This window comes from Chinchilla lanigera, unplaced genomic scaffold (assembly GCF_000276665.1).
Source record: "Chinchilla lanigera isolate Chin_1 unplaced genomic scaffold, ChiLan1.0 scaffold00146, whole genome shotgun sequence".
Taxonomy (NCBI): Eukaryota; Metazoa; Chordata; class Mammalia; order Rodentia; family Chinchillidae; genus Chinchilla; species Chinchilla lanigera.
In genome coordinates, this window is record NW_004955547.1 from 659,869 (window position 1) to 684,734 (window position 24,866).

General features: G+C 51.9%; 2 protein-coding genes across 5 annotated transcripts; both read left to right on the forward strand.

Annotated features, from left to right (window-relative positions):
- The first annotated feature begins 50 nt into the window (after positions 1-50).
- Smarcd1 (SWI/SNF related, matrix associated, actin dependent regulator of chromatin, subfamily d, member 1) lies at positions 51-13,769 on the forward strand. Of its 4 annotated transcripts, none has more exons than XM_005411867.2 (13): positions 116-514; positions 1,134-1,321; positions 1,621-1,663; positions 1,757-1,879; positions 2,355-2,477; positions 3,516-3,632; positions 4,842-4,943; positions 5,214-5,375; positions 5,466-5,563; positions 7,240-7,375; positions 10,099-10,221; positions 11,755-11,856; positions 12,085-13,769. In XM_005411867.2, the coding sequence occupies exons 1-13, from the start codon at positions 338-340 to the stop codon at positions 12,136-12,138; spliced, it is 1,548 nt and encodes a 515-aa protein (XP_005411924.1). In that variant the 5' UTR covers positions 116-337; the 3' UTR covers positions 12,139-13,769. The 4 variants fall into 4 exon arrangements, with proteins under 4 accessions (XP_013363936.1, XP_005411924.1, XP_005411926.1 ...); XM_005411869.2 differs by having other exon boundaries at positions 452-514; positions 939-1,321; XM_005411865.2 differs by lacking the exon at positions 116-514 and adding an exon at positions 546-694.
- Positions 13,770-16,792: 3,023 nt separating this feature from the next.
- On the forward strand, positions 16,793-24,038 carry Gpd1 (glycerol-3-phosphate dehydrogenase 1 (soluble)). The gene is made up of 8 exons (XM_005411873.2): positions 16,793-17,066; positions 17,572-17,749; positions 18,576-18,716; positions 19,452-19,590; positions 19,946-20,058; positions 20,717-20,950; positions 21,141-21,247; positions 22,301-24,038. Exons 1-8 carry the CDS (start codon positions 17,026-17,028, stop codon positions 22,395-22,397), a joined length of 1,050 nt encoding a protein of 349 aa, XP_005411930.1. The 5' UTR covers positions 16,793-17,025; the 3' UTR covers positions 22,398-24,038.
- The last annotated feature ends 828 nt before the right edge of the window (positions 24,039-24,866 follow it).

Here is a 24,866-nt window from a genome sequence, read left to right on the forward strand (position 1 = left end):
CTTTCTCTTGGTCAGCGTTGGGGCTGGAGCCAGAGCTGTGGTCCCTTTCTAGCGCCTCGTCGTCCTCCCGTCGGCCTGGGGGCGCCGGCTCACTGGGCCCCTCTATCCTTCAGCTCGTCTCTATGGTTCTCCCTCTCAGGACCGCGAAGGCGGGAGGGAGTGGTCAGCACGCCTTTTCCGCTAGTCTCCCCCTCTAGCCCACAGTCTCGCTGCCCTGAGCATCCCGAGCCGGCTTACTGGCCGGCGCACAGACGGGCAGGCGCTTGGGGGGCGTACAGGGGGCGGGGGGAGTTCCGGTTCCGGTTCTTTGTGCAGCTGCGGCGGCGGCTCCGGGAAGATGGCGGCCCGGGCGGGTTTTCAGTCTGTGGCCCCGAGCGGCGGCGCCGGAGCCTCAGGAGGGGCGGGCGCGGCGACTGCCCTGGGGCCGGGCGGAACTCCCGGACCTCCTGTGAGAATGGGCCCGGCTCCGGGTCAAGGGCTGTACCGCTCTCCTATGCCCGGAGCGGCCTATCCGGTGAGTGGGGCAGGAGGAGGGGCGCGCGGCCGGGGGCGGGGCCGAGCGGGGCCTGGCGGTGACAGGGGTACGCGCGAAGTGGGAGGGGCTCCCCGGGAGGGGTTCGGGTCCCGCGGGGGGCGTGGGGAGGCAGTTACCATCCCTGCGTGTTTCCAGAGGCATTGTTTCCGTGGGAAATCGGTAACAGACCCAGGGCCGGTGAAGTGGGGCTGGAGATGGGCACGGAGCGCAAAAAAGGGGTCGGGTAGTTCCCGTGCCGGCGGAACACAGCAGGCGGAGCTGCGGTTGCGCTCAGCTCTTAAGGAGAGAGCCGGCAGCGTGAGCGTGGGGCTGGAGAGATGTCCAGTGCATCAGGCCCGACACAGGCCGGGGAGGGTTGAGTATGACTGGGTTGTCTCTTACCTTTGGGGCCCTATTTTTCTAGGGAACTAAGACTGGAAGAAGAAGCTCCAGTTACCTATATTTTAGAGGCCAGAGAGCTCTGCTCGCATTGTCCTCCACCCCACCTTCTCGGGACAGTCTTCCATTCAAAGGACTCAGGTGTCCCTCCTCCCTTTCCCTTTCTTGGTGAAGTAAGCAAGGGAAGCTGTGACATTTCTGGGTCCTCTCCCCTCTGTAGAGACCAGGTATGCTACCAGGCAGCCGAATGACACCTCAGGGACCTTCCATGGGACCTCCTGGCTATGGGGGGAACCCTTCAGTCCGACCTGGCCTGGCCCAGTCAGGGATGGACCAGTCCCGCAAGAGACCTGCACCTCAGCAGATCCAGCAGGTCCAGCAGCAGGCGGTCCAAAATCGAAACCACAAGTAAGATGACCTGGGAGCAGAGGGAGGAGAGGGGGAGGGGAAGTCTGTGAGGACACGGCTGGTGGGAGTACCTGAGCCGGCATGGTGCTGCTGTGTTAGCAGATGGTGCTATGGAGACTCACCCTTGAGAACGCCTGGTAGTGGTAGTGGTGGAGTTGATGGTAGTGATTGGGGAGGGGGTTTGCTTTGAGAGAAACTGTACGGGGCCCTCACCTTACTATAAATGGAAGTTCTGGCAGCTTATCTTCATGTTCTGACTAGTTCTATCCCAACCTGATAACAGTACTTACTTTGAACAGTGCAAAGAAAAAGAAGATGGCTGACAAAATTCTACCTCAAAGGGTGAGTCCAGGCTGTAGGTCTCCTTGAAGGTATGGTGAGTTGAGAATAGAAATGGTCCACTCTAGATCCCAACTATATCTTTCTGTTCCTAAGATTCGTGAGCTGGTACCAGAATCCCAGGCCTATATGGACCTCTTGGCTTTTGAAAGGAAACTGGACCAGACTATCATGAGGAAACGTCTAGATATCCAAGAGGCCTTGAAACGTCCCATCAAGGTAACACAGGAAAGCACTAGGCAGAGAGCCAAAGGAGAGGGCTTGGGAACCTTCACCAGGCTTAGGATAAGAAATCAAAGGCACAGCGCAGCTCTCCTTGGCATTTAAATTGCATCTCTCCCTTCCGCCTACGAACCAAGAATTACATTAGGAACCCAAGAACAGAACAGCGAAGGGGGAGGGGCTTTTGATGTCTCTTGCACTAAAAATATACCCTGTCCATGTTTTTGCTGTAACTGCTCTGCTACCTTGGGAACCTGGCACCTTGCATGACTTTGTCCACCTGGCATCCCGGTGTATGCACTTGTACAGCGTGGCCTGTACTCCTCTTCTAAATTGAATCTTCTTCCACCCACCTGAGGGACTGGGTAGGCAGTGAGCCAGTCTGTTAGTAATTTTGGGGTTTGGGGAGACCCTTGTCTTCAGCATCAAACCACTGAAGCCCCACTATCAATCCTGTTTCTGCCTTCCTCAGCAAAAACGGAAGCTGCGAATTTTCATTTCTAACACTTTCAATCCGGCTAAGTCAGATGCCGAGGATGGGGAAGGGACGGTGGCATCCTGGGAGCTTCGGGTAGAAGGACGGCTCCTGGAGGATGTGAGTTCAAGGTCCACTGTGGTCGGTGTCCTGGGGGGGAGCTGCTGGGAATGAGCAGTGTTGCCTGGTCAGCAGGAAGCCTGACTGGTACTCAGCTGGGAGCACCAGGGAGAGGGACACTGTTCTCTGCACAGAAAGACAATAGTCCTTTGTATCTGCTCCCACAGCTTTAGCCCTCACTGGTATCATATCGAAAACCTTATTGTGCTGGGATCTGATTTGTTATTTACTTTCCTTAGAGTGCTGCCGACCACTGAATTTATCAGTATCTGCAGATTATTTAGTTAGGATTTTTATTTTAACTCGAGTGAGTTTGCATTTACCATTTGAGGCCACGTTTCTTCTCTTGAGTCCTTGATTCCTCTGATGGCATCTCCATCTCCCCAGCTTTTTGGAGATACCTCACATTATAAGTGGCATAGATTTCTTTAACAGGCTCTTTGTTGCTTCCTAGGGAGCATCAGCTGACAGGTGATAGCCCCCAAACTTCCCACCCAAGGAGCTCCTTGGGGAAGCTCACCTTTCTCTCATTTCCTTACACTCTCTGGCTCTCTATTTTTAGCTGCTTTCAGACAGGCTAATTGGGATGCATTTTTGTAGGAGAACTGGGGCTCAGTGTCAGAGCCTCCTTCTCTGTATAAGTCTGGTCCATCTGTTGGCCGTGTCCTTCTGTTCAAATAAAGCTGTTTTTGTTCTGGCTGCTTATTGCCTGTGATTCATTTCCCTTCTACAGTCAAACTTTTTTCCGTCCAAACTTGCTTTGTTGTGTGCAGTGGTTTGGCTTAACTTGCTTCATTTCCCTCAGGGAAATGAAGTGATAAGTCAGTGACCCTGTCTGTGTTACAGGCTGCTGCTTCAGGGTTGTGTTGCTACTATGACTGGTTTAATGCCCACAGATGCCTGCCTTGCCACCTCATATTCCAAAGACTTCTTTGAGTTTTTTCCTCATTGTTGCTGAAATTCCTTGTTTATAAGACTTTTATCTTGGGGATTTTTTTCCTGGCCTTTTCTAACATTACCTTTCCTCTCTCTTTTTAGTCAGCCTTGTCCAAATATGATGCCACCAAACAAAAGAGGAAATTCTCTTCCTTTTTTAAGTCCTTGGTGATTGAATTGGACAAAGACCTATATGGACCAGACAACCATCTGGTAGAAGTGAGTTGTTCTGTCTTCCAGCCTTTGATGCTATGACTGGAGGATGATGGATTTGGGAGCTGAACTAACAGCTAGGATGGGGGAGGTAGAAAATAGTTACCCCAGGTGCACAGTTCTACCACTGCAGTTTGTACATTGACCTGCAGGTGTCACTAGCTGTGTTTAATTTGGACCCAAGAGCTTGCAATCTCATTTGTCCTATATTTTTAATGTTAGTGTCCTAGCCGCTGCTCCCACTTTCAAGGGAAATGCTAATGGGGGCCTTTTTTACATGCCAAGGCATCTTGCTTGTTAGCTGTAATTACCCACAAACTGTTCATACTTTTTACTGTAGCATTTGCAATCGTTAAAGGATTGACTAATAGCGTATTAGTACTTGCCTGGGTTACCTTTATAGACCTAGGACTTGCTTGTGGTCCCTAGTCTCTTAGAATCACATTCTATATCACCAGAAAGCCTCTTACCAGTGCCTAATTGCACAGTGTTTTCAAAGTCCTGTTAGCAACAGTATTCTTTGAGAAACAACCAGAATGACAGTCCAGTGCTCCACATGACGTTAACCTACTCCTTTCTTTGCCAGTATAGCTGCAGCCCCTTAACCTCAACCACTAAAGAGACATGAGAAGGTCTTTACCATCTAATAAGGGAAGTAAGTCATAGCCTCAGTAGACATTTGTAAATATATTTAACTTAACTTTATAGCAGTAGAGTGTAGTGGCTAAGAATGTGGACTGTAGAATCAGGCATACCAAACTCAAATTGCAGCTCCACCACTTTCTGACTATTTGACCTAGGCAAGTTACTTCATTTTTCTGAGCATTAGTTTTCTCATCTGCAAATTATATGGATGTTCATGAATTAAATGATAATCCAGGTAAACGTCGTAGAATACTGTCACATGTCCTAAGTACTCAGTCTCTATGTTGTGTTTCTATTCACATATATATAAGCCATTTTGTGGATAAAATTACCCCAGAAATTCAAGCTAATTCAAATGTGATCCCAAACACTCAGAATTAAAAGGTTAATCTGCTTAGACACAGACAGTAATCCCAAAGCCATATGCAATTTGTAGGAATGCCTCGTGCTATTGCTTTTCTCCAGTAGCCTCAGTAATCAAAGTTGCATGTTCAGCCATTACAGAAGCTCTTCCCTCCTGCCCCAGCTCTTCCTCTGGGAGAGCACCACCTGACATCTTCCTCTCTGTAGTGGCACAGGACCGCCACTACACAGGAGACCGATGGCTTCCAGGTGAAGCGGCCAGGAGACGTGAATGTACGATGCACTGTCCTACTGATGCTGGATTACCAGGTAATCCTTGGAGGTGTGAAGGGGTCCACCTTTCACCACCAACATCAGTCTGACTTAAGGAGTTAAGTCTAGTAATAAATAATGTGTCACTTTAGCGGAGAAATAGTTCTTTGTTACCTCATAAATTCCTACTAGTAGTTCTCTACCCCAGAAGAAGCACTGCATTAATGTTTGCTGATTAGACTGTGTGTGTTGCCACATTAAACACCCCAACATGCATATAGACGCACCCTGGTAGCTTCATCCCCTACATCCTTTGGTTTCTTGCAGCCTCCCCAGTTTAAATTAGACCCTCGCCTGGCTCGGCTCCTGGGTATCCACACCCAGACTCGTCCAGTGATTATCCAAGCACTGTGGCAATATATTAAGACACATAAACTCCAGGACCCTCATGAGCGGGAGTTTGTCATCTGTGACAAGTACCTCCAGCAGGTAAGTAAAGGACCCATCCTTTTGCTAGAACCATCAGAATACTGAGTATACTCAAAATGGCAATTTGTAGCTGTTTTCATCTTCCCACAGATCTTTGAGTCTCAACGTATGAAGTTTTCAGAGATCCCTCAAAGGCTTCATGCCTTGCTTATGCCACCAGAACCCATTATCATTAATCATGTCATCAGGTAAGCATGTGTATAGGAGTCTGAGTGTGCTAGAGCTTATAGTAACTCACACAGCTAGTGTCAAACTTTTAGGGACTTGGCAAGCAGGTAGACATAGCTGTTATTTTAAATTATATTAACTTCTAATTAAACTTATCATAATAGAAATCTGCGTGACATGTACTTAAAACGTACTGCTTCCTCATTATACATTTTGCTGGTGTTTGCACTCTCGAGGTGAGTCTTGTCCGGGTGATGGAAATACAGTTACATAGTGATGTGCTGTTGCACAGCTCTTCCCAACTCCCTGACTGGTGACGGAGTGTTGGTGGCTAGAAATCAGCAAACAGTTGGCCATCATTGTTCCATCCCTTGAGGATCAGTTTTTACACTTGATCTTAGCCAAAACATCGAGAAGCGATTGAGGGTCAGTTTTTAACTTTTACAAGCTTGTGGCTGACAGGAGGAGTCAACAGACCTCTCTGGGTGGTAGGGCATTTCAGCCTGAGACTTCAGGTGTATTGCATCTGTTTGCTCTTGTTTAGGAAATACAGAGCAAGGTATCTAGGCAGACAGAGAGTGAATAAAGGTACTTCCTCAAAGCAGCATGTCTTTGTTGGATATTGTATCTGTCCTCTTTTTTTTTTCTTCTTTCTTTTTTTTTTTTTTTGTTTTTTGAGACAGAGTCTCTCTGTATAGCCCAGGCTGGCCTCAAACTCGCAACAATCCTCCTGCTTCTGCCTGAGATTATAGGTGTGTACCACAATCCTGGCCTATTTTTCTTTTGCTCTATCTAAGTCTGGTAAAGGCCTGTCTTTCTCTTTGGTCTTTTGAGACAGAGTCTTGATGTGCAGTTCAGGCTGGCCATGAGCTCACTTTGTAGCCCAGGCTGGTCTCAAACTCGCAACGATCCTCCTGCCTCAGCCTCCCAGGTGCTGGGATTACAGGTGTGCACCACCACACCCAGCCGGGCCTGCCTTTCTTTAGGCCCTGCACCACCACTTCCCACTAGTAACTTCTGATCCTGTACACTGGGTTCATAAAAGTTGGTGTGTAGCTGGGCGTAATGTCAAGTTTGAGCCCAGCCTGGGCGACTTAGCAAGACTCTACCTTGAAATTTAAAAGGGGGAGAGGGGTAGGAATGTAGTAGCTCATTACAAAGGCCCTAGGTTCAAAACAAAATCAAGAAACCCAAAACTGGTCTGTCCTGGATTCTTATGCTTAAACTTAGACCCCTTTTTACATGTGTTTGTGTGTGTGTGTTTTTTGATTTTATTTTGGACATTAATTTTAGTTTAAAAAAGAAAAAGATACATAAGACTTGTAGCAGTGGTTTCTTTTGGAGAGGGAGGAAATTACTTCTCATTGGATTCCTTTTGTATAATTTGAATTTTTACTGTTGCCTGTTTAAAAATAAACTTCATTGAGGTAGAACTTGTACTTAGTATTCTATTTGTACTTAGTATGTGTACTTAGTATTTTATCCATTTAAAGTAGGGTTTGATGCCTTGTGGTAGGAAATACGTACACAGCTATGACCTCAGTGAAGATATAGAATATTTCTTTTGTAGCCAAAAGTTCTTGGGCCTTTTCCTGTCAGTCTCCTTTCCCTTCATCCTTGGGCCATCTTTTTGGCTCTGTGTAACTTGGTCTTGGTGAGCGCCCCCTTTACCAGAATCCTTTGGTTTTCTCCCTAGTGTTGACCCAAATGACCAGAAAAAAACAGCGTGTTATGACATTGACGTGGAAGTGGATGATACCCTGAAGACCCAGATGAATTCTTTTCTGCTGTCTACTGCTAGCCAGCAGGAGATCGCTACTTTAGACAACAAGGTAGGGGTCTCTGCCCTGGGTAGTTTGGGTGCCTCCAGTTTCCTATCACAGCTTCTAGACCACCTTTTGCTTCTCAGTTTTCATTCAAAATATATTATACCCAGTGTATGTCAGGCACTGTGCTTGGTGCCAGTTAGAGCCAAACTCACATGAGCTCTGATTCTGGCCGTACCTTTTTTTTTTAAATTAGGTTTATTGGTACATTTTAGATATACATAATGATCATATTCATTATAGGGAATTTGTACCCGTACATGATATAACTTAATTATTTTTTTCCCCATTCCTCTACCCTCCTTTCAACCCCTTTTCCCCTCTTTTTTTTTTTTTTTCCTGTCTTTTTGAGACAGGGTTTCACTATGTGGTTTGGGCTGGCATTGAACTCACTTTGTAGCCCAGGTTGGCCTTGAACTCAAGCAGTCCTCCTGCCTCAGCTTCCTAAGTGCCGAAATTGCAGGTTGGGATTATAGGCATGCACCACTATGCCTGGCTTTCCCTTCCTTATTTATAAGACCTTTACTTCCATTTTTTCCTTCTTTTCTCATCGTTTTTCTTTTCCTTCCTTTCCCCTCCCCCTTCCCTAGCTCCCCTCCCATTTGAACATTTTCTTCCTATTTCATAATATCTATTACTATTACGTCCATTATTATTATTATATTTTGGCCCTTATTTACACTTTTGGTTTCTCATACCAGAGGAACAATGCAGTATTTATATGTGTGTCCGATTTATTTCATTTAAAGAGTATGTCCTCAAGATGCATCCATTTAGCTAGAAAGGTCTCAAGCTTATCCTTTATGGCAGAGTAGTACTCCACTCTCTAAAAGAACCACATCTTTTTTATCCATTCATTGGATGGGCGTTTGGGCTTTTTCCAAGATTAGCTATTACATACTGTTCTGGCCATATCTTTTATTTTTTTATTTTTTTTTTTTTGGTTTTTTTTTTGGTTTTTCTCTGGTACCGGGAACCGAACTCACGACCTTGCGCTTGCCAGGCAGGCGCTTTTGCCGCTGAGCTAAATCCCCAGCCCCCTGGCCATATCTTTTAAAGCATTGAGCCTCAGTTTCTGATCTGTGAAATAGAGACCATCATACACAAGTATCTCAGTTCATGAATGCTTTTTATTTGCAAACAATTTGGTTTGCAAACAGAACCATTTGGCAAAATATTGTATTGTTTGCAAACTATATTGTGACAAACACAATGTGGCCATGTTCCCTGCACAAACACAAATGTGGCCATCTTTTCCAAAATCATGGAACAAATTAAGTTCATAGCTGAATGTGGTGGCGTATGCCTGTAATCCCAGCACTTGGGAGGCTGAGGCAAGAGGCTCACTGCCAATTCAAGGTCAACCTGGGCTACAAATTTGAGTTCAAGGCCAGCCACAGTAAGACCCTGTCTCAAAAAACAAGCCAAAGGGGCTGGGGATATAGCTCGGTGGCACAAGTGCCTGCCTGGCAAGCACAAGGTCCTGAGTTCGATTCCTGGTACAAAAAAAAAAAAAGAACCTAACAAAAGTTAAGTTTGTGAACCAAGGCACCACTGTACCTGTTTTTATAAGAGTGTTATAAAGTTGAAATCACAGTGTGTTTAAAGGCAAGAGAGAATGTCTGGCACATAAAATAGCAAAAAATAGGTTCTACGACAGTTACTGCTTTCATCATCATTACCCTTAACCTGATTAGGTATAGTGCCAGCAAGCAAAGCCAAAAGTGCTCCAGAAATACAAAAGAGAACCAGGAGGTTTTCCTGGGAGAGTAAACGCCTCAAGGTCAACCTAGAAGGATAAAGTGGGAGTTAACGAAAGGGGAGAAAAGTCAGTGGTGCCAGGAGTATGGGAGGTGAAGGATATTCCAGAACGAGGGAGCAGCATGTGTAAAACTCCAGGGAGGAGAGGAAACCTGAAGAAGTAAAAGCCATTTCGTGTGCTAGAAAAAGGTTCAGGTGCCAGGGACAGGGTGTTTGGGGAAAGGAAGCTGAGTGGGAAGCAGGAGCCCACATATAAAGCTTGGATTCGAGGAAACTGGTTTCGCACTTCATTCTGCAGATAAAGGAAGGGGGCCTGTTGAGAGCTCACCAGGGAAGATGTGGTGCTGTGTGCATTAAAATGCCTGCTTAGGGGAGCGTGGACAGTGGACTGGGGAGGGCAGATCTTGGGGGCAGAAAGCCCAGAGTGAGGACTTGAGAAAACCAGAAGGTCAACCCTGTGACTTACAGACAGTATGGATGGAAATGAATAGACTGAAATGAGAAGTGTCTGAGTGTCCTTAAGGGATTTGGCCGTGGTTGCCTGAGGGTGAAGGAGAAAGAGGCACGATGGGGACTCCCTGGTTTCTGGCTTGGGTGGAGATTGGTATCCATTGAGATTGGGAAGAGGAGGAGTAGGCGCCAGAGAAGGAGAGTGGGTTTAGTAGTGGGGATACTGAGTTAAAGCTCTCTTAAGTCAAGAAAGCATGAGGTCTATTGGAATTTAGAAAGTGGATTCCAGCCTGGAGATAAGTATGTATGGTCCTGTCTGTGGTGCTGAACCGAGTATTTACCATGTAGTGGGGTTGAGATGAGAAGAAAACGGCCTCAGATGAGGTAGACAGAAGCAAATGCATGTCACCTGCTGAAAGAATGCCAAGGGCTAGCAGCACATGAAGGTGTCAGGCACCATCTGCCATTTAGCTTTGTGTTTCTGTCTTGAATGGTGTAAGTATCCTCCTTCCTTTTAGATCCATGAGACAATAGAAACTATCAACCAGCTGAAGACCCAGCGAGAGTTCATGCTGAGCTTTGCCAGAGACCCTCAGGGTTTCATCAATGACTGGCTTCAGTCCCAGTGCCGGGACCTCAAGGTAAAGAACTCAGGAGGGGGGCTGGGGATTTAGCTCAGCGGCAAAAGCGCCTGTCTGGCAAGCGCAAGGTCGTGAGTTCGGTTCCCGGTACCGGAGAAAAACCAAAAAAAAAAAAAAAAAAAAAACTCAAGAGGGGCCTGAGGGGACTTAGTTCAGTGAGGTACACGTCTGCTTTATTTTTGTACAACTGGTAAAAGAGTTGGAAGGGACATGAGAGCCTATATTTTCCCTTAGCACATCCCAGGGGCCATTTTACAATAAGTAGGGAAAGGGGCCAGGTGTGGTGGTGCATGTCCGTAATCTCAGCACTTGGGAGGCTAAAGCAAGAGGATCACCGCCACAAATTGAAAGGCCAGCGTGGGTACATTATTAGTTCAAGGCCAGCCTGAACTACACAAAAAGACCCTGTCTCAAAAAACCAAAACAACAAAAAAGAAAAAACCGTGATAAGTAGGGGAAGGGAGGCCATGTCCATTTAGTTCTTACTGGGTGCCGTCATTGTGCTCCATACTGAGAGAGGAAGGCCTGATCTCTGCTCTCAAAGCAGTATGCATTCTACTTGGAAAAATCAGGCTAGCATGAGTAAAAAGTAGTTAGCCGTGTAAGACATTATCAGAATTGACTAGAACCAGCAAGAATTCAAAAGAGAAGGGAGATCAGTGGGGCCATACTCATTCAGAAAAGCTTCATGGAAAATATGTAATCTGAAGATATTTCCAGCTGGCCATAGCAGTGCACTTGGGTGCAATTCCAGCACTTGGGAGGGTGAAGCAGGAGGACTGCTGAGAGTTCAAGGCCAGCCTGGGCTACACAGTAAGTTCAAGGCTGTGAACTACATATTGAGACCCTGTCTCAAAAAAAAAAAAAAAAAGATATTTCCCAGAGAGGAGAACACCGTAAGCTCAGGCGAGAAGGAAGGCATGGGCACAGTGCGTGTGAAATGTGCTCAGTTCTTGCCTAGGCTGTGGTTGCTGTTCCTATAACAACAGACTGCACAGAGGAGCAAGAGACGAGGAGTGCCGGAAGGTCCCCGGACCAGGCAGTGACTTGTGACCAGCAGGAGGTGGCTAGGCGCTGCATTAGTTTGCTAGGGCTCCTGCAGCAGACGAGCACAGACTGCATGGCTTGAAGCACAGAACTTTGTCTCACAGTGGTAGAGGCTGGAAATCTGAAATGAAGCTGTCAGCTGGCTTGGTTCCTTAGGAGGGCGATGAGGGAGAACCTGCCGGGCTTCTCTCCTAGTTTCTGGTAATCTCAGGCATTCCTTAGCGTGTGGGTGGCATTCGCCGTGTGTCTTCTTACCGTCTTCCTTCTGTCCATTCTTCCTCTTTGTAAGGATCCCAGGCATTGGATTGGGGTCCACCCTAGTGACTCCATCTTGATCATCAGCAGAAACTATTTCCAAATGAGGTCACACTCACATATGGGAATTCTAATTTCAACGTCTTTGAGGGGGATAAAATTTGACCAGTAGCAGATGCAAAGGTGGGAAACCAGTTCCTTTTCTTCATTTTCCTCCATCCTTCTCCTTAGACCATGACCGACGTGGTGGGTAACCCAGAAGAAGAGCGCCGAGCTGAGTTCTACTTCCAGCCTTGGGCTCAGGAGGCTGTGTGCCGATACTTTTACTCCAAGGTAGGAGCATGGGGCAACGGGAAATTGACAGAGGGCAGTGGGAGGGGCTGGGGATTTAGCTCAGCCGCACAGCGCCTGCCTGGCAAGTGCAAGGTCGTGAGTTCGATTCCCGGAACCGGAAAAAAAAAAAAAAAAAGGGCAATGGGTTTGCACACTTGGTGAGAGTCGGTGGTGTGGGGTACCAATTTCTGATCTGTCTCATCTTCCACTCCCCTATTCTCTCCTTAGGTGCAGCAGAGACGACAAGAATTAGAGCAAGCTCTGGGAATCCGGAATACATAGGGCTTCTCCTACAGCCCTGATTTGGCTGTACCAATTCATTATTCAGGCCCTGTGCTGCCTGCCTCATAGCACCTGCCTTGGTCTTGCTTAGGGCCTTCTAGGGATGCTGTTGGTTCAAGGACAATGCCAGAATGAAGAGGGTCTCACATTTCTGTCTCACAAGACACCTGTTACCCTCTTCTCCTGTCCCAACCCTTCCTACCCCCAGCTTCCCTTCGCCCCACAACGTTCCCATGTGCCTCTGCCCTCCCCTGGTCTGCCTCGGACCTCTAGATAGTGTTAGAGAACCTGTAGCAGTAACCAGTGCTCTGGATGGACTGGGCCTAAGGCCAGGTGGTCTTCAAGGGGACCAGCTACACTGATGTTGCCCTTCAGAGACCCAGGAACTGGGGGCTCTCGCCTCCTTCTCCTAGACTCAGGCCTGGGGCGCTCTGTAAGCTAGTTGACTTGCCCTCCTGATAACAGAATGCAGTTTCCTTCCTTCACACGTTCAGCGCAAACTTCCTTCACTTGTTGCCCTCTAGCACTAAAGGAACTCTGGCTCTTGGGCTCCACTGAGCCCAAGGTCAGTCCCCAGCCCTACGGACTGGCCTGCTGTCTTAGTGCTTCTCTCAACTCCTTAGTAGGAGTCCACATCAGTATTGGAGCTTGTTCCTGAACTGCCGCTCCCTCCCACACACTCCTTGTAGCTGCCCTTTGTAGGATTCCCTTGTACCTGCCCAGCTGTGGTGTTTGGTCAGGGAATCTTGCCTTTCCCTGTCAGAGCCCCAGGGATCTAATCCTCTGTCGCCAGCAGAGGCTGTTCCATCCTGCTGTTGCTGGGAGGAATGACTCGTTCACTCCTCCCTGCTCCCCTCTCAATGGAGAAACAGGCCTAAAATCAAACGGGTAAAGCCCTGGGCTGTCCCTGTCTTCCTGTCCCTGTCTGCCCTGTTGATACTCTGGTGATTTCTAGGGCACTGAGGGATGAAAGCGTAGGGCTGCAAAACAGCTCTGAGTTGGGTTTGTGACTCTTCCCTACCCCTGCCTCACAGGATTGTGACTCCCCGGCCCCTGCCCTCAAAGCTTCAGACCCCTCAGGTAGCAGGACCTTGGGATCTTGGCTCCTTGGAACAGAGATGGTTTAGCATCTTTCCAGGAGGGCCTCAGGTTCCTCGGGGTTGTGCCGCCCCCGAGTTAGCATATCTCAGACTCGCAGACTCAACACAGCAGGGTGGGAGACAGCTGGGCACAGGGAGATTCTGCTCAGCATGGGCTCTGAACCCACGGAACTGACAGGCCCTGCTTCCCCACCCCTCCTCAGGCTCCTGCGAGCACGTCACCCTACGCCTCGCCCCTGCCTGTTCTCCGCTGGGGACAGCAGAGTGTTCACCCCGTTGTCGTCGTCTTGCCATATTTCTACCCCTGCAGCAAAAGGTTCTCCAGTGACACTGGACAACCCTGGGGCCGCTGAGCCCTGGCCCGTCTCCTCCCTGGAACCACGGGGAGGAAGCTCAGCACTCCTACACTGTCTCTGTTGAAGATAAATTTTTATTAACTGAATTATGTTTTTTTCATGGACCAAATTTTTTTTTGTATTATCCCTTTATCAGTGTCACCCAGTTTTAATAAAAGAATCTTCTGAAGGGTGAGTTCCCTGCCTCCTGTAGGAGAGCTTCTTTGCCATGGTCAGCCCAGCTTGCAGTGCATTTGACAGTTTTTAGTGAGCACCTGTTGTGTGCCAAGCCATGGTACCAGACACTGGGGATCCAAGTTTCTTCTCTGTGGACTCAGGGTCTCATCTCGGAGGCCTGTGACCCCAGGCCAAGTGCTGCTTGGGATTGTTGCCCTGCAGTACTGGGGCCTTAGGGTCTGCTTCAGTTCCCCTGTACATCAGCTACTGCCAGGTCAGTGGCACTGCAGTCTTGTCCTTTATTCCTCTAAGCTTGCCAGGCAACTTCCTGGCTGGGATGAACTGCCCTCAGGCACATGTGGTCCCTTAGGGTTGACAAGCATGCATTGCCTCTAGAGGTTCTTCATGTCCTCAAGGCACCTGTCCAGGTGCGGCCAAGGCTAAGGCTTGCACAACAGCTGAGACAGGTTTTCTGAGTCTGCTACCGTGTTTACCCCAAAATGAGACCTAACTGGAAAATCATAGTTGCTCGTTATCATAGGCGATGGCCAGTATCATGTGGAAAGTTAAGCCTCACTACTCTTGTTCAGTGGCTACTCTAATGGCAGGTAAAGCAAGGATAAAGGTAAAGCTGATTGGGACTGCCATTTTTTATTTCTGGTTAGGTCTTGTTCTGGGGGAAACCCCGTACTTGAGTTCCACTGAAGGCTCTGAGAAGGATGTTCATTGTCAGGAGTGGTGGTATCCTCTTACAAAATAGCCAGCCCCTCATCTGCCATTTGGAGGAAAGCTGAGGGTGATTGTTTGCATTAACAAAAGGATGGGATTCTGCAGTTCCACCTGCTCCCCACCTAGTGATCCTGCTTTCCTCTTCTGTGCCATTGTTCAAAAAGAAGAAGGGTAGTGTGCATGCCTATAATCACAGCACTTGGGAGGCTGAAGCAGGAGGATCACCTTGAGCTTGAGGCCAGCCTGAACTGCAGAGTGAGACCCTGTCTCAGAAAAAAAAAGTTTTAACCAAAACGATTCTTTTCCTCCATGGGAGGAGAAAACTCCGGCATTGTCTTGCAGTCAAACCCAACCCCTGTTCCTAATCTGGAACTTGGGGGTTTCTCAGACTTGAGCAGGGACAGTAGAGGAGTATGTGGGGTGGGAAGTTGGAGTGGAGAAAATTGATGTCAAGGGCATCTAAGTGACATCGGTCTTTGCCCAGGCTAATTACAAGTTAATGAATGGCTGATAAATCATTAATTTCAAGCAAATAATTACAGTTCGCTCTCAGGGAAGGAGTTCTGGGGGCACAGATGACTTCCCATGATAAGCCAGTTCTGAGTCAGCAAATGCTGTCTTCCTACCACCTACAGTGACCGAAGGCTAAGAGGGAGGCAGTTAGGCAAAACCAGGAGGTCATTTCAGTACAAATGTCCGTGCTTTGGGGCCCCTATCATGTGCCACGGACAAAAACATCCTTTCTCTTCCATCTCCCATAGTACCACAGCTGGCGGCCTGGCACTGGTGCCTTCGTTTCAGTGCCAGTGCAATAAAGGAGCAGGCTGGGGCAGGCAAGCCTCGTATAAGGCTTAACTTTGTTCTAAAGGAAACAACCAGCTAGTGATTTCACGTACCTTGCCCTCGTGGAGACTGGCCGTGGGAGAATACGATAAGCTTTTCCTGAGCAGTCCCTGGACCTTACAAAATTCTCATGGTGACCTCCCGCCCACTTACTCTTCCCACTGGTTGCACCCAGACTCCAGCCCAGTGCGCTTTACTGGTGGTGGCCCCGGGGTATGGCAACGCCCACTCAGTAGTCTGCCAGGCCAGGAGGTCAGCACGTGAGCAGGCAGTGCTGGTGCTGTCTGCCCTCTAGGCCAAGGTGCAGGCTGTTGGAGGGTAGGAGCCTCTTGTTTCACTCGAGACCAGCCTGGAAACCGGAGCTCCTCCTCCTCTTAGTCAAACAGATGGCTGTGGGCGATGGACAGAGCCTCAGCTGCTGAATGTGTGCCTGCTGGCCTTTTCCCTTAAAGACACACTGCTCACTGTCACACTTCTGATCCCGTAAAGCTTGGGAGGACACAGCCACCTGAGCTTTAGAAATAGCTACCCGGTCCCGGCGCTGTCCCCCTTTCTGATTTCTGGAAACTAGCCATTAACCTGGGGGAGCTCCCCAGGTAGTGAGGAAACCCAAGAGAAGGAACTGAAGGGAACTTTGGCCACTGCTGCTTCTGTCAACCCCAGAACTGTGGGCCACGTAGCACCAGAGCTCTCTGACTTTGACCTTCCCCTGTCTTTCCTGCAAGATATGCAGGTGGGGATTGTTTGAGGCCCAGAAAGGCCCATGGATGAAGTCCCAGAGACGGCTACTGCGGCAACCAAGATAACCTTGTCCTTTATGTCTCCCTGGGTCTCAAACCGGGGCTGGCCTGCCCCAAAAGTAAGCCCGCTCTTACTATGTGGCCCATGTGTGCCCAGCCCCCTCACCCACAGGCCTGCCAGTAGAGTTGGTGTGGAGCCAGTAAGAGGATGAACTAGAGCAGCTGTGGGTGGGTAATTGCTGGGGAGAGGTGGGTAATTCTTACCTCTGAAAATGAAACAAGCACTCTGGAGGCTGAGGCAGGAGGAGCATTGTGAGTTCGAGGCCAGTCTGGGCTACAAAGTGAGCTCAAGGCCAGCCTCAACTGCACAGCATGACGCCGTCTCAAGAAGACAAAAAAATGAAATAATCAGTGTGGTGGTGCACACCTGCAATTGTAGCACTGCAGGAGACTGAGTCAAGAAGATGGCGAGTTTGAGTTCCACCAAGGCAACTTAGAAAGACTCTCAAAAAGCAGGTTGAGTGTGTAGCTTAGTAGTAGAGGACCCCTGGCTTCCACCCCCATTCCCTCGGGATGGGGGTGGGGTAATCCCACACCTGCTACTAGCGTTAATAGGCTAATTACAATTTATTCCAGTGCTGGGGATCAAAGGGCATTGAGGGGAACCAATCATTTGCTCCTTATCTGGGCTATTTCTTGGCAGACCTCAAAATGACACCATTGCAAGAGGGATAGGAAAGCACTGTCAGCTGCAAACCTGAGTAAAGCCTGCCTGCCTCTGCCCCGTTCCCATTCCCCACCTGTCTCTACCCTTTTCTCCCCTTTCCCTGGCTCTGCCAGACTGCCGATCGTCCTGGGCGCCAGCCTCCCAGCCAGCCCTGGAGGCGGGGCTTGGCTGTACCCTCGTGTGGTGGAGTTAAATGCTCCCGCCGGCACCAGCGGCTCAGGCAGAGAAGCGGCACCATGGCTGGCAAGAAAGTCTGCATTGTGGGCTCTGGCAACTGGTAAGCAGCTCTGTCAAGGGTCAGGGGGAAGGAAGCTTCCCAACGTGCAGAGGGGCTGGGGCAGAAAGCTGGGAAGGCAGGAAGCAGAGGGTGGGGGGGAAATGCCCTTAGGTTCCAGCTCAGCCCCTGTCTGTCCTCCATGCCTACGCGCAGGACAGACAGTGCCCAGACCTCCCCGCCCTGTGCCTGCCTGGGCCGCTGCACCTGTTTGCCATAGGAAGGCAACCAGGCGCTCCCTTCTCTATCCGAAAAGCTCCTTGGGCTGGGGGTTGGGATCAGAAGGCTGGCTCGCTCCTCCAGCAGCGAAGTGTGAGGTAGAGTGAGGATCCTTTCCATTGCCAGCTCATGGGGGACATACTTGGCACAGGGGTGAGGTGACCATAAACATGAGAAGGAGATACTCTGGTGGGCGGCGGTTAAACCCTGGAATGAGACTACCCCCACCTGCCAGTGTCCCCTCCCTCACACCACACTCCTCCACTCTGTTGTGTTCCCCTCCTGCCAGGGGCTCAGCCATTGCCAAGATCGTGGGTGGCAATGCAGCCCAGCTGGCACATTTTGACCCACGGGTGACCATGTGGGTATTTGAGGAAGACGTTGGGGGCAGAAAGCTGACAGAGATCATCAACACGCAGCATGAGAATGTCAAATACCTGCCAGGGCACAAGCTGCCCCCAAATGTGGTAAGCGCAGCCACCCTGCAAGGGAGGGCCTTGAGGGGAGGAAGCACCTGAGGGAAGCACAGGCGTCAGCGCTCAGGGCCCCTGAGAGCGGCCACTGTGGGTGCCAGCTGGACTTTGGCAGAATCTCAAGAGGGCTGCTGTGGACACGGGACACCCCTGTTCGTGCTCTCCTAGGCACTCTGTCAGACGGAGGAGAACCTGAGCATACCTCCCCCTTCCAGGCTCCCAGGCCGAAGGGAGGAGGCCAAGGAAGTTGGTCTCTATGGCAACCAAATTCTCGTTGTCAGGCTCCCAGACTTGGGGTCCAGGTAGTGCCTGCCGCAGGCTCTAATCCCATTATCCATGTACTGCGCTATTAGCAGACTTGAAGGCTGTTCCTTGGACTTAGGTCTTTGGTCAAATGCACACAGCTCTCTCCCTACCCAGAGAGGGGAACAGGGAAGAGAGCAGAGAGGCTGGGCTCTCCCTTCCCGGTGGGGGCCCTCGGAGGAGCAATGTGATGAAATCTCACTCAGCCTCTTCCTCCTGCCAAGTCCAGGCAGCCTTTGGCTTCCCTCTCTGTCCCACAGCCAAAGACTAGAAGAGCACTGGCAGAGGGGTCCAGGAGTCCTCAAGAGCCCAGGGCAATGACAGCAGGGGGACTGATGGCAGGGCAGGGAGGCGGAGGACTTGCTCCTCCAAGCCCAGTCTTCCCATGCTTGGTCCCTGACACCCTTTCCTTCTGAACCTGCCCCCAGCCTCCTCTTCAGTGTCTAGCTTTCCTGAGTGAGTTCCTGAGGGGCTGGGGGCAGTCTGCCAGGCCCCTGAGCACCTGCTCATCCCGCAGGTGGCTGTCCCAGACGTGGTCCAGGCTGCCTCGGACGCTGACATCCTGATCTTTGTGGTGCCCCATCAGTTCATCGGCAAGATCTGCGACCAGCTGAAGGGCCACCTGAAGGCCAACGCCATGGGCATCTCTCTGATTAAGGTGCCAGGAACACCTTCACGTGGGTGGGCGTGGGGTGCAGCTGGCTGATGTGGGGCTTGAGGCGGGGAAAGCCAGTAGAACAGAAAATGGCAGGAATAGGCTGAGCTCCCAGGCAGAAGACAGGATTAGGAAAGTGTCCGTGCTCGGGGCCATTGGCTGGAGGTTGGGCGGGAAGCAGATGAGAAAGTGGTTTGGGGGCTGGGGATTTAGCTCAGCGGCAAGTGCAAGGTCATGAGTTCGATTCCCGGTACCGGAAGAAACATAAAACAAAACAAAATGAAAGTGGTTTGGCCGCGCAGGTCTTAGGAGCATCAGGAGACTCACAAATAAGTCTTTCATATGAGAGACTAGGGATTGATGGTGGGACAGGGAGGTGGAGGACTTGCTCCTCCGAGTCCAGACTTCCCAGATTTGGTCCCTGACACCCTTTCCTTCTGAAAGGCTGATCTGAGGGGCACCAGAGGGGAGCTGGTCTGGGGCCACGACAGGGCAGGAGGCTGTTCAGGGATTTGGAGGGGATACGCTGCTCCAGAAAGAGAAGTTGGTAGAGTACATGGGAGGACAGTTCCCTGTGGCTGGCTTCTTCCTTGCCGTCCACCCTCCTCACGGCCAGCCATGGCTGGGTGGGAATGGCCCAGGACCTCTGGGGAAGAGGCACTGATAAACAGTGGATTTAGGAGGGGCAGGATTTCTGGGCATAAAGGGCTGCTGGTCTGAGCTCCATCCTATGCCCAGGGGGTAGACGAGGGCCCCAATGGGCTGAAGCTCATCTCTGAAGTGATTGGGGAGCGCCTTGGCATCCCCATGAGTGTGCTGATGGGGGCCAACATTGCCAGCGAAGTGGCTGATGAGAACTTCTGTGAGACCACTATTGGTGAGAGCGCCCCGAATACTCCACACAGCTCTAGTTGCTTCCCCTCCCCGAACTCTTCCCCTGCCCTGTAGCCACCTTCCTCCACAGGCAGGGAGAGGAAGTGTCAGAGATGAGGGAGGGCTGGGGCAGCCCCGGGAAGGGGTTGCAGGTCCTGCTTAGGTGTGGGAAGAACAATCTAGAGTCTCCCTCTAGACAGGCACCATGGGACATGTCTGTAGTCCCAGTACTTGGGAGGCTGAGGCAGGAGCATGACTAGATCCCAGGATTTGAAACCAGCCTGAGCAACACAGTGATCCCTGTCTAAACAAAAACAGAAAAGGTCCGTCCTGAAAGCCTTGCCTGTTTTCCACTTAAGGCTGCAAGGACCTGGCCCAGGGACAGCTCCTGAAAGATCTGATGCAGACCTCCAATTTCCGGATCACAGTGGTGCAAGAGGTGGACACAGTAGAGATCTGTGGGGCCTTAAAGGTGAGAGGGGTACAGAGCAGCTATGGGCTTGGGATAAGGCCCCAAAGGAGGGCCTGGCTCAGCTCTGCGAGGGCTGATAGCCCCGGTCTCTCCTGGGCAGCCAGTCCCCTTCTCTATGAAGCACCCCCCCAACCAAGAACTGCGGAAGCAAGGCTGGGGCACGCAGGCAAGGATGGACTGGGGCACATGATGGACCCGAGTGCCCTTACCTCAGCCAGTGAACTTCTCCCTCCCCCTTGTGCTGTCTGTGGGACACCCTATGCCTGGCTTAGGGGTGGCCCACGGGCAAAAGGAGATGCCAAGATTAGTGGGAGACAGGTGTCCAAGACACCCAGAAAGGTTCATGGCCAGAACTATGGATGCTGGGCAGCTATGGACCCAAGGACTACAGAATGGAACAGAATAGGCCTGGATGGCAGAACCGGCTGAAAAGAAAAGTAGCTCTCAGAAAAGGTCCTCAGGGATGGAGTATGGGGGTGGGGCTAAGAAAGGAGGTGTGGCCTGAGGGAAAACCGGGAGGTAGATGGTTTAGAATCACATCCACTATGCGTCCTTGTTCAGCGCGCACGGCAGGATGTGAGGGCGTGAGGCAGGCGCTGAGGGGGGCAACCCGGCCTGCTGGAGGGTCCTTTCTCACGCACGCCCTCTCCTCCCCAAGAATATAGTGGCCGTGGGGGCTGGCTTCTGTGACGGGCTGGGCTTTGGTGACAACACCAAGGCGGCTGTGATACGGCTGGGGCTCATGGAGATGATCGCCTTCGCCAAGCTCTTCTGCCGTGGCCCTGTGTCCTCTGCCACCTTCTTGGAGAGCTGCGGTGTTGCTGACCTCATCACCACCTGCTATGGAGGGAGGAACCGAAAGGTGGCCGAGGCCTTCGCCCGCACTGGAAAGGTGGGCTCTGTGGGCATCGCCGCGAGGCGCTTAATAGGAGGCGGCTCCTCAGCACAAATATTAAGACTGTTGTGAGCCTCGCCGCCTCTGTTTCCCTCCAAAAGTCCGCCTCCCTCTGAGCCCCAGACTGTCCAGCTTGTATGAACAGCCCTGCTCTCACACTGCCACCCACGTCCTGCTTTCTTTACAGTCTATTGAGCAGCTGGAGAAAGAGATGCTGAACGGGCAGAAGCTGCAGGGGCCCCAGACAGCCCAGGAGCTGCACAGCATCCTCCAGCACAAAGGCCTGGTAGACAAGTGAGTGCCACCTCGGGCCCGGGGCGCCGGAGCCACGGGCCAGGTGCTGTCCCCATTCACCATCTTCCTGAGCTCTGCAAGGCCTGTGAATGGGCAGAGAAGGAATGTGACTATTTGTGTCCAGAGTGTGAAGGGGCAGGAGCACCCAGCGGCCTCAGCCAGGTCATGGCCTCGTGCTCAGCCAGTGCTCTTTGTGCTGTGTTACTTGGACCCTGCTGCAGAGCCTCCCATCCTTGCCTCCTTGTCCTTTTCTTTCCCCTTTTTCCTAGTTTTTTGAGACAGGGTCTCACTATGCAGTTCAAGCTGTCTTCAAACTCACTTTGTAGCCCAGGCTGGCCTTGAACTCATGGTGATCCTCCTGCCTCAGCCTCCCGAGTGCTGAGATTATGGGCATGCACTGCCACAACTGGCAATTTGTCCTTTCTCTGGGGATTGAAGCTCTGGGGGAGTATAAGCTTGTCTGGTTGTCCTACCTCTTTGTAACCCCAAGACCAGCCCTTCTAGCCCTGGTAGCCTGTCCTAGGTACTGAGGAGGACGACTTTGCTGTAATGACTCCTTTCCAGGGAGCACGGTGGGGTGACTGGGCTGAGCAGGACATGGCTGGGCTCTGTTGGCCTGGGAAAGAATCCTCGAAGAGTATGAAACAGGTTCAGAAGAGCAGCTCATAGCCCCAGATTACAGGAGCCTGGGCAAGGATGGCAAAGGAAACTGGCGCTTACTGACACCTCGCATAATGCATAAGCATGTGTGCATAGATACATCTTCTCTTCACTGCTTTGTCATGTTGATGATAGTGAGGCTCAAAAGGGGTGTAGGGGTTGCCCAATGGGGAAAACAAAACAAAACTTGAAATCAGGGAGTCACGTAGGCAGGTTCAGTGTGACAGCTAGCAACCTGACCCCAAAGCTCACGGCTGGGGAATTCAGGTTCTGAAGTCCAGGGTGGTAGGTGGGGCTGGGGGTGTGGGAGTAGAGACTTAGGAGGTGGCTGAGGACTGGCGGGCGAATAGACCAAGAGCAGGAGACCAAGTGGGGGGTCTCCCTTTGCTGCAGGTTCCCGCTGTTCATGGCTGTGTACAAGGTGTGCTACGAGGGCCAGCCCGTGGGTGAATTCATCCGCTGCCTGCAGAATCATCCAGAACACATGTGAGTGGGGCCAGGGCCCAGGACAGGCAGCTTTTTCACCCCATCAGACACAAGGTGAAGCTTGCAGCTAGCAGGCCACCGGCCTCTCCAGGACTCCTCAGCAAGCAGTCATCTCAGCTCTTCCAGGAGCCGGAGGCTGCGGCTCAGCTACACACCTGGAGTTCCGAACTGAGAGGCTTGCAGCCTCTTGCTGGAAATGGAGCTGCCTTGTGTCTCTCCAGATGCAGAGCTTTCTCCCTGGAGGGAGGGACGCAATCAAGGCCCAGTGCTGCCTGCTCTCAGGGTGTGCGTGTGTGTGGGGATTAGGGGAAGGGGCACCAGGACAAGGGCTGCCAGTTGCTGCCTTGCACAGACCAGGAATTTGTCCGCGGACCCCAGGAAGCGGCTAAAGAAGTATCTTAGCCATAGGAAGGATGAGGCCAGGGCCACCGGGGAGGGACCGAGTATTTCAGCCGACAGCCCCAGGGCCCGCACAGCATCAGCGGATCTCAGCATTTGGTAACAAAACAAAGCCCCTAAGCACCCCTCCCTGCTTCTCCTAGCAACATTCACATCCTCAGAAACCTCTGCTTGTCCCCGCTCCTCCTCCCTCAGGCTGCCCTGGCACAATAGTGGCTCCCTGCTGGCACCTCTGCCCCTGGGGCTTGCTGTTCTCCCCAGGGCCTTTCTGGACCTGAGAACGTTGCCAGCTCCTCCCCGCCCTGCGTGACCTTTCCAAATCTTCCTCTGCCCTGCCTGCCAGCACCCTTTGGGGAGCAGAAACTTAATCTGCTGACAGCTACACCTTTTCTCAGCAAGTTCAGACTGCTGGGTCGGGTGACCTTTGTGCTTGCCCAGCCTCCCTGTTCGGAGCTCTGGCTGGAAGGGCACAGAGCTGGGCCCCTCCGGCTGTTCGTCTCCCCAGAGGCCACCCTGGCCCTCGCGCCCCCCCAGCCCTGCACCTCTTTCTCAACTGCCCCTGAGCAGCCAGGACGGCTAACCAGCACCTGGCATCTGGAGGGCTGCTGGGTGGGTGCTGATATTCCAAAGCCAGCCCCTTCTCCTTGAGTGAGGGTCTCCTCAGGAGGTACTGAGCACTGGGAGAGCAGGGGCTGGGCAACTCGAGGAGGAGGAAGAGAGCCACGCTGCCCGCTGGGGTGAGGGACAGACAGGAGGGAGGAGAGGAGTGTGCTTTACACTGGCCTTGCTCCAGGGCTGGGTGCAGCAGGGGAATGTCCCAGGTCAGCAGCCTAGGCCCCTAGCTATAAATAGCCCTGAGGGCTGAGGCTCCCCTGTCCAGCAGGGGTCTGCGCTTCCCCTTCCCTCTGGCAGGACCTGGCGCTGGGCAGCTTGGTATTCACCCCCTCTCACTCCCCACAAACCAGGGTGTTCCTCTTGGCTGCCATTCAGAATTCGCTCTGACCGCGAAGGGCAGAGCTGCCCCGATCAGGCTGCAAGATGAGGGGCACAGCCACCCCAGGCCTGGCTGGGCGGGGTCCAGGTACTGACAGGATCCAGAGCTGCCCTTCCCGGAGGTTACGGTGGGCCACAGGCCTTGCAACGCCTTTGCCTACTTCTGCTTAATCCACAATGAACTGTGAATCCGAGGTCTGCCGTCGGGTCACCTGTGCACTCAATAAAGCGTGGCTTTTCCAGTAACAGCTGAGAAAGGGCTTCCTTCACTGCACGAGAGTGTGCGTGCTGACGTGCATCACCGCGTGCGTGTCTCCACCCTTCCCACGGACAAATGAAAAAATCCCTCCTCGATAACTGCAGCCATTCTCCATCCAATCGCAGGGTCCACGCGGTTCCCTTCTCCTTCCTCCCTGGCCGGCGTCCCATGCCCCGTCTTCCCAGAAGCTATCCTCTCGGAGTTTGGTAGGGGCTTTATCACGCCGCCTGCAAAGGGCAAACCACGGGCAGGGCCTCTCGGCGCCGTCAGGTCTCACCTGAGCTGGGCCCTCAGTCCGAGCACCCTGAGAGGGCTGCTCCAGGCTCTAGGGGGCGCACAGTCCACTCCGGAGGGCTGGCTCGGAGAAAATCTACCTGGCTACCGGAGACGTCACGGAGCTGTAGGCTGGGGATTGGATGATTCTCATTCTAAACGTTCGTGTTCCCGAGCTCCAGTCCTCACAGACGCGGTCTCCATGAAGCGTAACCACAACCCCCAGAATCCAATGGGCCTCTCGGGGAGGAGGGCTCGTCTGAGGATGCGTCGCAAGGGATAACTGACCCGGAAGCCGGAAGTTCAAAGCGGGTCACCAGCACGGGCAGCGGCGGGGCGACTCCCGCCATAGGAGGCGGGCTTTGCGGGGCCGGGGGGCGCTTTGCTTCGTTGGGCCGGGAGCGAGTCCTACAGGCCAACGCGAGCGGGAAGAGGCGCCGCTTTCCACACCAATAGCTGAGGCGTTTGGGGTTGCTCGCGTCCCGTTCCGGGCGTGGCTTGCGGTCGTCCTCGGAAGCTGTGCAGACCGCGGCGGCGAGACGCTGCCGG